Below are 14122 nucleotides of genomic sequence, written 5' to 3'. Positions count from 1 at the left end.
GCCATGCATCGCCGTGTTCCCTTTCATAGAAATTGACACTGTACGTTGAAGCTAAAGAGAGCACGAAGGCCAATCCGCTCGCTGCAGTGGCCATGCTTGCGAAAGGATCACGCTGCTCACACAGAAGTAACAATTCCGAAAGTTGTTAGTCCACGCTCATCCTATATATACTTGTGCGTTCGCTCCTTGTGTCGTTCTTTTCCTTTGAGCAGAGTGCCTTAAGTGTCGAGCTGGGATAATTGTTAGTTTGCACTCATGTTCTTTTCGTGCACTCTTTTTGCTCAAGGAACGTGCTTCACATTTGAGTGGTTTTCCATTCTTCTCAGGAAGTTTGTTTATTCAGCATTCATTTGTTCAATCTTGAGGCGAAACAATGCACAATAAACGCTCAACTACCTCAACTAACTTTTCTTTCACCGAGATAAGATTTCCTGCAAAGCTATCGCGTTAAAATTTCCCGTGTCTATTTGTGCGGAGCCTGGGTTATTACACACTATGTATCACCCGTGGCACACCCGTATATAACACGCATCGCGTTACGCGAGCTGCGTGCCACGCTTGATTGGTGAAAATGGTTTCATGACGTTCGCGACACGCTGGTTATGTTATTCATATCATAACCTGTGAATCGTATTCACCATACATTGATCTCCTGCTATGCCAGTTTTGGTAGATAACGAGAGCACCTAGAAGTATACGTGATCAGATAGATAGATAGATAGATAGATAGATAGATAGATAGATAGATAGATAGATAGATAGATAGATAGATAGATAGATAGATAGATAGATAGATAGATAGATAGATAGATAGATAGATAGATAGATAGATAGATAGATAGATAGATAGATAGATAGATAGATAGATAGATAGATAGATAGATAGATAGATAGATAGATAGATAGATAGATAGATAGATAGATAGATAGATAGATAGATAGATAGATAGATAGATAGATAGATAGATAGATAGATAGATAGATAGATAGATAGATAGATAGATAGATAGATAGATAGATAGATAGATAGATAGATAGATAGATAGATAGATAGATAGATAGATAGATAGATAGATAGATAGATAGATAGATAGATAGATAGATAGATAGATAGATAGATAGATAGATAGATAGATAGATAGATAGATAGATAGATAGATAGATAGATAGATAGATAGATAGATAGATAGAAATGGTTAAAGTTTTTTTGGTTAACTATGAAATGCTTTGCATTTTGAACAGGAAGAAAGAAATGCAGGAAATCAGGTGATGTTTCTGAAGAATTTCATTCACATTAGAACGGGTTACTGTGAAACGGAACTTCCCATGATAAAGACCCCGAAACGCGTTCAAACCACCATAAAGCAAGGCACAGCTTTTCGAGAACTACGCAACCATGCAGTGCTCGAAACAAGGTCAAAGGATTTAGCATGTTATGCTCGTACAGAAGGCAGAAAACAAGTGTATGAATGTCATGCTGTGAAGATCAACATTAGAGCAAACAAAGATCACTCGAATGAGATGGGATGACTGTAGCAGCCACATCGTAATTGTGAATGAACGGAGTATCTGGTAAAAGTGGTGTTGTTTCAAATAAAGAAAGCATTATGTAACACACCTATACCTGTATTACTCAGCTCTAAATTTGTTGGCTGAAGAAGGAACACTGTCTAGCAGGTTTCATCTTGGAGCTATTACGGCAACCGAATGCGTTGGCGAACGGTGGAAAGTTCATCATCGCCTTATTGCAATCGGCTGGAGGCTCCGTGCCGGGCTGAGAACATGTGAGAAAACAAATGGTGATGAAAAAGAGTTGCCGCTCGGAGAACCCGATGCGCAGCCGCTGGCCACCTTCACGGGACAGCGCTGTCTCCAGGGCCTTGTACGTGACCTCGAGAGCTGGAATTTCCGGGAAATAGCTGCCGCCTCCACTTAGACACGCTGCGACGTCCATAACAGCGTGGCGCCAGAGAGGTGAAAGCCAGAGCTCGTCCACGATGTCACCTTCGGCGTCAATACGCAAACCCTCGGCGTCTAGAGCGCGAACCAATTGGCTTGCATATAAGAAGCCTAAGCCTCCGTAGAACATGGCATGCGTGCCCTGCTTGTAGTATACGGGCGGTGACAAAGTCTGCGTCGAGATGTGAACACTGTTGAGCAAATAATCGTAATCCACGAGCGGCAGTACCAAATTGGCAGGCATGTGCACAACCTCTTCGTATTCCAAAGCTAGTTGGTGGACAGACATACGCACGCGCAACCAAAGTTTGATAATATTTAAATCACTGGTAGGAAATCCTCTGTACATAAAGGATAGCGCAGTACTGCTGAGTAATTCTTCGGAAGGCCAAAGCAGTATTCTGCTCGCATTCAGCTTGCCTTGCGCGCGCCTCTTCCACTGCGGCATCAGCCACTCAATGGCGTCAATCTTGTCCACTGCTGCATGGCGGATATCTGTGAGGCGCGTGTCGATCTCTTGGCGCACCTCCAATGGAAAATTTGCTATGGTGTTTAGTGATGTCACTAGAAGGCGGTACGCGGATTCGACTTCCCATGAACAGAATGCGAACAGCAGTGCTGCAGTAACTTCTGCGTCACTGTCCGGACTCAGATTACTTTGTCGTGGGAAAAGCGACAAGATCGACACATCCACGACCGGAGCAATCATCTGCACAAACGACCAGGCGATGTTCTCCATAATATCGTCGTGGTGAAAGGCAGATGTTATTTTGTTTAGGGCAGTGAGGAGAACTGGCTGGCTAGCGATAATGCAATCGTCGCCAGTGAAAGCCGGGTAGACATTCATTTTTGCGTTGAGCGTGGCAATCCACCGTTCAGATGGAATCCTGGGAGTACGGCTTTGCAAATCTTTGAGAAGAAACTGTATAGCCGTGTTGTTTCTACTGGCTTCAAGCAATTGCTGCAGCACAGCAATTTGCACTTGCGCAGTTCTATTTCCCTGTTGATGTGTTGGAGTGGGTGCTCCAGATGTTGCAAAGAGCATGTAGTGCTTGCGCCAATACTCGTAGAAGCTACCAGCAGACACTAGTTGCTGACAACGACTCAGCCACTCACGAATGCGCCCAGCTGAACTGACGCGCAAGGCGCGCTGTCCACTGGCGCCCTGTTTTCGAAGAAACTCGACGTGAATCCACACTGCCATGCCCCAGTTGATGTCCAAATCAAGGAGAACCTCCAATGGATCAACATCTTGCTGGGGCTGTCCAGGCCAGCGAATCTTGCGCTCTTCCATAAAGCGTTGAAGTAACTCTACGCTTGATGTCGCATCGTAGGTCGAACTGTACTGACAGAGGTTGAGCATAGTGAGTGGTTTTTCACCCACTTCGAGGTATTTTTTGCCTTTTCTTAGCACCACCTCAAAGTTCTTAGACCAGGCATCCACGACGTCCTCCCTAGAAGAACGTGACCAGTGATTGTGCGAGCTTAGAGACTTCCATGCCGAACATACGAAGGCACTGAAGTCATCGCAAGGATCGACGCTTCTGTTCAGCAACGTATCAATCAATGCCTCGTAGTCGTCACAGTCGGTACTATTACAGAAGCCGCGGTCAGTGGAGGGGTTGCTACTGTACAGCCACAATAAATATATGAGCACTGCTCCTGCAACGCACGTCAGTAGGATGAAGATCACAGCTCTTTTGAGGATTAAACCCCTCTTCGGCGACGTCATGGCAAGAGGTGAAACCATCTAAGTAAAAGAGAGAGAGAGGAAAAGAAAGAACATAAATTTGCATTTGGCAATGCTTCTACCATGCGTGCAGCCGTCAGCATCTTTAACACGAACACTTCGATGCGTGGCCAGGACTAGTTTGATTGATGCCAGCCGCCAAGGGCTGGGCGCTTTTGCCGCGATAATACCTTGGTAGGCTTGAATAGTCTGTCGGCATGTATGGTAAGAATCTTGGCAACAAAACCCAAACGTGCATGGTGTCAGCGTCAATCAAACTGCTGCAGGACACGCGGCGGAGCCTTTGTGTTAAAGGTACTGACGGCTCTACATATTACTTCTTAAGTGCTCTCTTAATAGTGCAATATATTTAGTACCTCCGAAAATTATTACACCATGATTTGCCCCCCTCCCTTTCGTGTACGTCGTACATCGAATAGTCGATAGATACTACCTAGGTGACGTCACTTTCATGATCTATTTGACATTACGATATGTGCGGGAAAGATTGGAAAATCATAAAGTTTACCCAAATGACTGTTATTTGATTTTTAAGTTTATTGTCTCTTAAGTTTGCCGGATTGCCTCAATGGTTACGTTATTGGCATACCGAACACGGAGTCACCGGTTATATTCACGCCTACTAAGTAAACATGTCGCAATCGGGCCTGCATTGCAATACATAAATGTAATGAACCGTGTGTACAAGTTGAAGAGCCCAGCATGTGATCTCGAATGCCCCCAAACAGTGTGGCGTTTTTGATACGTTAAACTGTATCTATGAGTCAGGGCTTCACATAGGTGCGCAGAAGCAAACAATTACGCATGAATGTTCCATAATATATTCATTGGGGTGAGCGCACTCACCTCAGCAAGAATAAAAATTAGGATTGGGTCACGTTTTCTGGAAAAAATAAGGAAACGTTTGAACCATGATTCTCGAAAATAGGCGTCAGACCTTAGGTATGACTCAGTGCAGGACATGAAAAATTGCCGAAGTCTTAAGGTCCTTCCTGAGCAACATGCAGGCGAAAGCCTTTTTACCTATCCTGCCTTCCACTAAAACATTCAATGGAATTTTTTTCACTTCATAAATCCTTGCTAGAATGTCCTTTTTCTCATGCTTTTTTTTTGTTCACGTTCTTCCGCTTCTGCCATTTTTGAAACTTTTCTGCTTTTCTCACCTTGTTTCTTTTTGAATGCGAAGCATTTCTTAGCAAACTTCGGTGACTTTGAACATATCTATCTATCTAGCCACTTACGTTTGGGTGATCTCGTGGTCACGCCCTTAACTTAGTGGGAACCAAAATTAGCATTGCGGCGGCTGCATTTGCGATGGAGGTGGAAATGTTGTATAGGCCCGTGTGCTCAAACTTGTGTGCACGTTAACGAACCTCATGTGGTCTAAATTTCCGGAGCACTCCACTACGGCGTCTCTCACAATTGTACGGTGTTTTGGAACGTTAAACCTCACATAACAGTCAATCAAAATTAGCATGGGAGGGCAAGATGGTTTGACGAATATGACGTGCCGGTCAAGACATTAATACTGTCACAATCCCTTCGTGTATGTCGACAAACACTTCCCGCCAGACAGTGGCTCATACCCACAGGTGGGTATGTGCTACAGATGATCGACACTTAGTACTACCCAGGAACGACAATAACACACATGGGCAATTCTAACGCGTGAGCTTTAAGCAATACCCGACATCGGTAGCGTCGACACAACGAAGGCATATAAATGTCAGAGTCCCACCTGGAATCAAAACCAAGCATTCTGCGTGGCAATGAAGCATTTTACAATAGAGCTACGCCATGTCTCGGCACTACTTTTCAAATAGACGTTAAGCTTCGTGAAACGTCAAGGGTGGTTGCAGTGCTGCCTACCAAATGTTATAAACATAACATCTGTACTCCTTTGATACAGCCGTCACGTCGGGTTAACGTCACTTGTAGTTAGCTGACATGCGCAAAAGTTGATTTATGTAACAGTGTGCAGGACCAGCATCTTCGCGAGCATTAGCACTTCATATCAGCTCCTGGCGTTTCTTATACGCATGTTCCAGTTGACATCAATGCGCAAGTGCAAGGAACTGGTTATATAAACATCTGCATCTTTTCAACATACACCTGTGCGTGCAAAATTTGTACATTTATTCAGCATCATTTTATGACGGGTCGTTCAATAAAAAAAATTTCAACACGGTCACCTTGCCTCCGCATGCTTCGCATAACGTCGATTCCCAGGTACGTGTGATCTAGCGAGTTTTTTTCTTATTGGAAGAGTCGCGTGGGTGGTAATATGACGTTAGGGCGAAGACCACGAACACCTTTGTTGATGCTGTGGCTTATGATGATGACGTTGGTGGACGCGATGAATTACAGCTCAGTACTTCGTATTGTGTTGGTATCTTTCATCCATGCACTCATTACGATATTCACATGGTACAACATCTGGAGTGATTACGCGCTTATGCCACGCAATATTGTATTTGTTAACATGACTCCTTGTCCTGCATGACGAACGGCTGACAGGATCTTTTCCCAAATAAATTTGTAGTAAAGTACTGTGTGGCAAAGTACTTCATTGTCACGCAGAATGTCTAGATTTGTTACCAGCTCAAGCCATGCTTTTAATCTTTCTAGTCTTTTTCTATTGAGACCACGAGAGTTTTTGTATTGCCCACTATGGCCAGCATCTGATGAGGCACTTAAGGCTCTCGTTAATGCTATCTGCTGGCCACGAATAGCACTTCAAGTAATGATATCCCAAGCATGCTTAATGCTAACTTGTTGGTCGGCTAGTTGGTGAATATTTGACATGTTCACTTTAGCGTTAAACAGACAAACACACAATAGACTACAAACGAAAAAATTAGGCAGATCCCACGTTCCTTGGGAATCGATTTTCTGCGAAGAATGCGGATGCGAGGTGAATTTGTTTCATTTTTCATTTTTTATTGAGCGAGACGTTATTAACTGGCCCTAAATATATGTATACGAATCTACGCAAACACACAAGTTAAACAGCCACTTATGTTTTCTATTAGCAGTTGTTTACAGCTGCGTAGCGATGCCTACAGCAACATGGATATTAGCAACACCAGAAGCGGTAAGCTTATATGAAGCGCTGGAGTTTGCGCTGGGGATTTCGTTCACTTGACATATCATTCACATGACACATCGCATGACCTGCGGTGATTTCGTTCACATGACATATCGCAAAACTGGTATGGTAGGACATGAATGCATGGTGAACATAAGTGACAGGCCCTCACTTGGAAACGATGGCATGCGTGTCATGTATAACAACATGACTATATGACAGTCTCATGATGCACTCGTGTTCAATTCGCTAGCTCCACATATACCAAATTTGGTATTACCTGATGTGAATGGATGCGGAAAGCATGTGACTGGTGTAAACATGAAAATCCTTGATTGATTGATATGTGGGGTTAAACGTCCCAAAACCACGATATGATTATGAGAGACGCCGTAGTGGAGGGCTCTGGAAATTTCGACCACCTGGGGTTCTTTAACGTGCATCCAAATCTGAGCACACGGGCCTACAACATTTCCGCCTCCATCAGAAATGCAGCCGCCACAGCCGGGATTCGATCCCGTGACCTGCGGGTCAAACATTAAAATCCTGACATGTGTTTTATGTAAGAACATGACTACATGCCACGCTCATGATGCACTTGCAGTCGTACCGAATTCTGTATTTTAGTCACGGGAACGGACGAACGAAGGCAAATGACACGTCCAAACATAATAATCATTACATACTTGTCATGTAAAACATGACTACATACTACACTCATAGTGCGCTCGCGGCCATGTCGCTAGCTTCTCATATATCAAATTCGGTATGACGTGAAACGACGAAGATAAATGACACGTTCAAACATAATAATCACAACATGCGTGTCACGTAAGACATGACTACATGCTACGCTCATAGCGCGCTCATGGCCGTTTCGCTAGCTTCACATATGCAAAATTCGGTATTAGGGGACGTCAGTGGACGACGAGCACAAATGCTAGGCGCAAACATGATAATCATGACATGGAAGTTATTGACGCACAAATTACGTCCACATCGTAACGTTGTGCCTATTTTAATGTGACAATTCAACATTCGTCCTTCGTGCTTCGCGTATCATTGGTTACCACTACACGTGGAATGTACCAATTTTGGGGGGAAAATGTTTCACGACGTACGCGACGAGATTATGGTAATATTCATGTCACGACCAGCGAGTTGTATTCGACAAACCATCATACCGGTTTTCGAAAGGGATTTTCATGTGAAACCCAATTACTGTCTTTTACACACCAGCTTCACCGTATTCTTGACCGTCGCTCCAAAGCGGACTGTATTTTTTTAGATTTTGCAAAAGCCTTTGAGAAAGTGTCCCATAATCTCCTGCTCCTGAAACTTAGCAAACTTAACCTTGATCGTGTTGTGTTCAAATGGCTTGAACACTTTTTGTGTGGCCGTACACAGTTTGTTGCAGCCAACTCATATAATTCCCCAGAATGTTCTGTTAATTCGGGCGTACCCCAAGGCTCAGTCCTGGGCCCCCTCTTATTTTTAATTTACATCAATGACCTCACTGATTGCGTTTCATCAAACATACACCTGTTCGCTGACGATTGTGTGATATTTCGTGAAATTAACGACACAAGCGATGTTAGTATTATACAAAACGACCTTAACGCTATTTCAAACTGGTGCAATCTTTGGCTAATGAACCTTAATATTAAAAAGTGTAAAGTTTTACGCGTATGTCGAACTTCAACCACTCCCGCCTCGTACCATCTTAATAATGTTCTACTCGATTGTGTTTCATCCTACCGGTACTTAGGTGTGCACATTACTTCTTGCCTGACCTGGTCCGTTCACATAAGCAACATTATTAACAATGCAAACCGTATGTTAGGCTATCTTCATCGCAATTTTTCTTCTTCACCTGCCTCTCTAAAACTACTGATGTATAAGAACCTGGTTAGAAGTAAATTAGAATATGCTGCTTCAGTTTGGGATCCCAGCATGGTTTATCTGATCAAAGCCCTCGAACTGGTCCAAAATAACTCTGCCCGGTTTATCCTACACGATTACGATCGAACAGCAAGCGTTACAGCTATGAAAAACTCGTTGCAGCTGACTTCCCTTTCTTCTCGTCGTAAGTTTTTTCGCCTGTGCCTTTTTCATAAAATCTTCCATAATAGCCCCCACCTTCGTGCTAATCTTTTTCTTTCACCGTCCTACGTGTCCTCTCGCATCGATCATGCGCACAAAGTTGGTATACCTATATGCCAAACAATTACGTGTTCAGAATCTTTTGTCCCACGCACCAGCAAAGACTGGAACCAGCTTCCTGGAGCGACTGCTGCGATTACTGATTATCAGCTGTTTTGCGCTGCACTAACAAACATTGTAAACTGAGGTTACTTATTACGTGTGCCTTTTTCGTTTTTTTATGTTCTTGCGTGTTCTGATGTGTTTTGTAGCTAGAATTGTATACTAGGATTATTTAAAATATGTACACTATATCTCTTTTGTTCTACTTTTGTGTCCTAACTTTGTTATCAGCTAAAATTGATTATTCAGTAAACGTTGAATCCTGTACTCCCCTTTACTCACCTTCTGAATCCATTTTTTGTAAACCCACTCCCCTCTTCAATGCCTCTGGCCCTGAGGGTACAATAAATAAATAAATACCCTCCCACACTAATTTTGGTGTACTTCAAGTTAAGAGGGTGAGATAGATAGATAGATAGATAGATAGATAGATAGATAGATAGATAGATAGATAGATAGATAGATAGATAGATAGATAGATAGATAGATAGATAGATAGATAGATAGATAGATAGATAGATAGATAGATAGATAGATAGATAGATAGATAGATAGATAGATAGATAGATAGATAGATAGATAGATAGATAGATAGATAGATAGATAGATAGATAGATAGATAGATAGATAGATAGATAGATAGATAGATAGATAGATAGATAGATAGATAGATAGATAGATAGATAGATAGATAGATAGATAGATAGATAGATAGATAGATAGATAGATAGATAGATAGATAGATAGATAGATAGATAGATAGATAGATAGATAGATAGATAGATAGATAGATAGATAGATAGATAGATAGATAGATAGATAGAATGCTTGCAGTACGCAAAAAAATGCTTCGCATTTAAGACTGTTTATCTTGTCTTTCATGGGTCTGCCTTTCTAGTACTACGGCCGGTACATTCAAACTTACACTTTTTTCCTTCATTCAGAGCGAGGGCCTCGTTATGGCAGATTTGATGCCTTCAGGTAGTATTCGAGGCATTATTGGTCGGCTGCCAGCTCGAATGAAGATCACATGCTACCTGACACCAACAGGCAAACAGAGTGTTCAACGCTCGCCATAATGGCCACAGGAGGCGCTGACTGAGGCTCCCACGTTTAGACGCACATACGCTCCCTATAAAAGTTGACAGGGGGATGACCACCATTATATCTCATTGATAAAGCATCGGACGCGTCATTCGAATGTCACAGGTTTGGGTCCGGCCTGTGGCAAGTTATCTTTTCGAGCAATTTTTTTTCACATTTTTAATGACACCCCCTATACGTCTCTTGGCATCGAATTCTGTTGGTTCTCACAAATATTGTATCTCAAAAAAAAAACGAGTCCTCAAGCTCACACTTTTTTCCTTTATTCGCACTCAGCAGCATACGCCATGGCCACTGAGCAACCACCGCGGTATGTGGGGCGTAACACGCAGGCTCTGTTTTTGCAGGGCCTCGAGATACGTTGAGGTTCCTGATCTCCCATCGTGTTTTAAGCGCCCATTGACAATATGGCCCAAATTTCGAATGTTCTTCAAAACTGCGTACGGCCGTTAGCATTGACATGTAATTTCCAGACTCGCTGTTTTGCTAAAGAGTTATTTTCCCGGTTCAATGCCATTGCTCTACAACTGCCTGATAAAACAAGAGGGTGGAAGTGCGTGAAATAGAGCGATAACTATAAAAAAAGAGCCACCTGAGGCCCATTTGCTTACATGAAAATAAAGAGGAGAATGCTTGAGGTCAATTTGCTTAAATTTAGGTGCACGTTTAAGATCACCCAGATTTCCGAAACTTCTGGACCCTTTTATTACGGCGTCTCTCATAATTATATCACAGCTTTTGGCAGTTCAACTCCAGCAATTAATATGATATATGGCAGGGTGGAGTAAAATGTGACAGAAATTTCAAAATGTTCGACATTATTTTCTATTTCACTTTTTGCCATTACATAACAATGCAGGAACCTTCCTTAAGGTAAAGGTATGTGCTACGTGAATGTGACCATGTTTTCATAGTTCAAAGGGGTGTTTTAAAAAGAAAGAAAAAATACACCAGATGTCTCGCTTTTCACCAACCTGCGGGGCAAAACGAGACACAGCGTGGGGCAAAATGAGACAGTGTGAAAAAATTTCATCCCTTCATATTTCGCGGCAGAAGCACCTGAAATTCACTCAGTGGACCCCTACGCAGTCTTTTCGAGCCGCCTCCTTGCACTCCACGCAATGAATCCAGACAGAACAAGGCGTTGTGCTGCTCCAAAGCTCCTAGCAGATCAACGAACCCCAGTATAATGGCGTCTTTTGTTGAACGCTTGCACTTCATTAGATTATTCAGTTATTGGAGGCCATAGATATGTTCTGACGCATTTTTTTTCGCCTCTTTTGCCGTTTTCATGCAGAAAAAGACGGTATTTCGTGGCTTTCAACTTCGTCAGCCGGGCTATGTGAGGTGATGAATTCGAGATTTTCTACCACTTCCTATTTTAAAATTCTTGTGTGAAAAAAAATCTTGTTGAAACTCGATTCCAAGACGTGTTTGTGAAGGGCTTCACTTATATATTCTTTCAATTTTTAATGCGCGTCTTCAGACCAGCATTCTCGGGGACGTGGAACAAGCTCGATTTAGCGCGAATGGAGTGAGTCTTCTCCTCAACAGCAGTCAGTGCTTTTTCATGTCGTTTTTTACCCAGGAAGCTCTATATATTATTTTATTATACGGCCTAACCCTGCTAAACCAAAAATGTAATATAAAATTAGTACGAGTAAATGGTTCGATTAATTCATTAGTTGATTGATTGACCTATTGATTAATATATGGGGCTTAACGTCCAAAAACAACCATATGATTATGACAGACGTCCTAGTGGAGGGCTCCAGAAATTTTGATCATCTGGGATTCTTTAACGTGCGCCAAAATTTAAGCACGTGGGCCTACAGCATTTTTGCCTCCACCGAAAATGCAGCCGCTGCATCCAGAATTCGATCCCGCGACCTGCGGGTCAGCAGCCGAGTACCTTAACTACTAGACCACCATGGTGGGGCCGAGTAAATGATTAAACTATGGAGTTATTCACTGAGGCATTTCAATGCATTTCTGTCATGTTTTTCCCCTCCACATTACCGAATAAAAAAACAATCCACATTGGCACCATGCACCAAATGAACCAAACTTTTGGTTGATTGATATGTGGGGTTTAACGTCCCAAAACCACCATATGATTATGAGAGACGCCGTAGTGGAGGGCTCCGGAAATTTCGACCACCTGGGGTTCTTTAACGTGCACCCAAATCTGAGCACATGGGCCTACAACATTTCCGCCTCCATCGGAAATGCAGCCGCCGCAGCCGGGATACGAACCCGCGACCTGCGGGTCAGCAGCCGAGTGCCTTAGCCACTAGACCACCGCGTCGGGGCCAAACTTTTGGTGGTATATAGCTAGTAGTATAAAGTAACAAAATAATTACGTAAGTTGCTGTACTGACGTCGGAGTAGCTTCGTGCACGGGTCCGAAAATTTAGCCGAGCAGAATTTCGCCCCTTTTTAATGGGTTACGAACACACTGAGATGAGCGGCGTAATCTTTTTCCCACGTGAACGCCGTGAACTATTATATACCTCTACAGATAGAAAGGTAGACAACTACCAGAACCTATCAGTGAAATAAACAAACAAAGAAAAGTACTGATGGCATTATCTACAAAGGTCGGGAAATTCAAAATGTCGCATTTTGCAAAAGTCTGTTTTATGCACCTTACCCTACTTTTTCGTGGCATCAAAAGCTAAAGTTTGCTCGTTTATTACAATTATTACCTCCTTGTGACATTCGTAACCAAAGGTTTTCCAAGGAATACCTTGAATTAAATAGACATCAAGCATTCTCGTCTCCATTGAAAATGCCACTGCCGTGATCGGATCCTTCCCGCGACCTCAGGTCAGCAGTCGAACACCTTAACCCCACCATGTCTTTCTTGTCCTTCATGTCCTTCGTGTCCTTCTTGTCTCTGTGTCGTCGTTTTGTTCTCGCGCTATAACTATCGTCATGCCATACCAACTAGCCCAAGCTGCCACACTTCTAACCCACCATGAAGTCACGATACACTGTTGTGCGTCCATAACCGAGCATGGCCAAGGTAATGGAAGAAATACTTTTCCAATAACCATTGTCTAAGAAGGTAGAAAAAGGGACTGCGCACCTTGAGGGAAGGTGCCCCGAAGCGAGTCTTTTTGTCTCTGGGGTGAACAAGTGACGTATCCTGCTGAGGCGTGTGAGACGTATCCACGAACTCAGAAGTTTCGGCGTAGGCTGATACAGGAACAGGAGGTATTTCACACTTGCGGTCCGCTGTGACATCCGGCGTGCCGGCCCATGAAGGAAGCGGCACCACGATCATGTCGGGGACCGCCTCCTCTCCCGAAGTGCGTCGGTCCGACGGGGGGGCTTTGAGTATGCCTGTGGGCTTGGAGGGCTTCGCGGCTGTAGAAACGGCATATGTATTAGTCAGCATGAGGCAAATGTCGTTGGCTAATTCAAGCGAGTGCGTGTCTGCACAACACCTTTAGATACACAATGAGTGCTATTGGCATCCAGCCAGTTCCTGTGATGACCAAAAGACAGTGCGTTTGAAAACTCTGAGGCGTTCTGATTTATTCATAACCATACAACACGGTAAAAAAGGCACATTCAGCACTCCGTGTGAATATTTGCAGTTATTCCACAATGTGTCTGTAAGTAGGCTAGATTTGGTCACCCAGTCGGTGACATTAGATACACCTGCTGACAGGCCATTTGATCGACAGTGTCAGTTTAATGGCCCCTTCCCTATCCCACGTTCAAATACACTTTTTTTTTTTTTGCAAACGTGTTTCTTGTCACCACATTTTTATTGCCCTCTCTCCTCGAACTATGTGTCCGCAGTGTTTGGTAAATAAAAATGAGCAGAAAAAAAAACAGTTGACCCGTGTACGACTACAACCTATGAGGGAGCTCCTTAGAAGTGGGACGCAAACTCCTATGTGCCCGATCTCGCTGCTGGCTTTCCTGAAGGCAATGTGGAGGAA

The 14122-nt window shown here is 43.3% G+C and overlaps 1 protein-coding gene across 1 annotated transcript; it reads right to left on the bottom strand.

The window, feature by feature from the left end:
* Positions 1–1639: 1639 nt before the first annotated feature.
* On the bottom strand, positions 1640–13455 carry LOC119162260 (neprilysin). Its single transcript, XM_037414718.2, has 2 exons — positions 13258–13455; positions 1640–3709 (listed from the first exon to the last, which is right to left on the bottom strand). The coding sequence occupies exons 1-2, from the start codon at positions 13453–13455 to the stop codon at positions 1640–1642; spliced, it is 2268 nt and encodes a 755-aa protein (XP_037270615.2).
* Between the last annotated feature and the right edge of the window lie 667 nt (positions 13456–14122).

Source organism: Rhipicephalus microplus, chromosome X (assembly GCF_043290135.1).
Source record: "Rhipicephalus microplus isolate Deutch F79 chromosome X, USDA_Rmic, whole genome shotgun sequence".
In the NCBI taxonomy this organism is placed as follows: Eukaryota; Metazoa; Arthropoda; class Arachnida; order Ixodida; family Ixodidae; genus Rhipicephalus; species Rhipicephalus microplus.
Note: the sequence above shows the minus strand (reverse complement) of the source record. Positions and strands in the feature narration are given on the sequence as shown.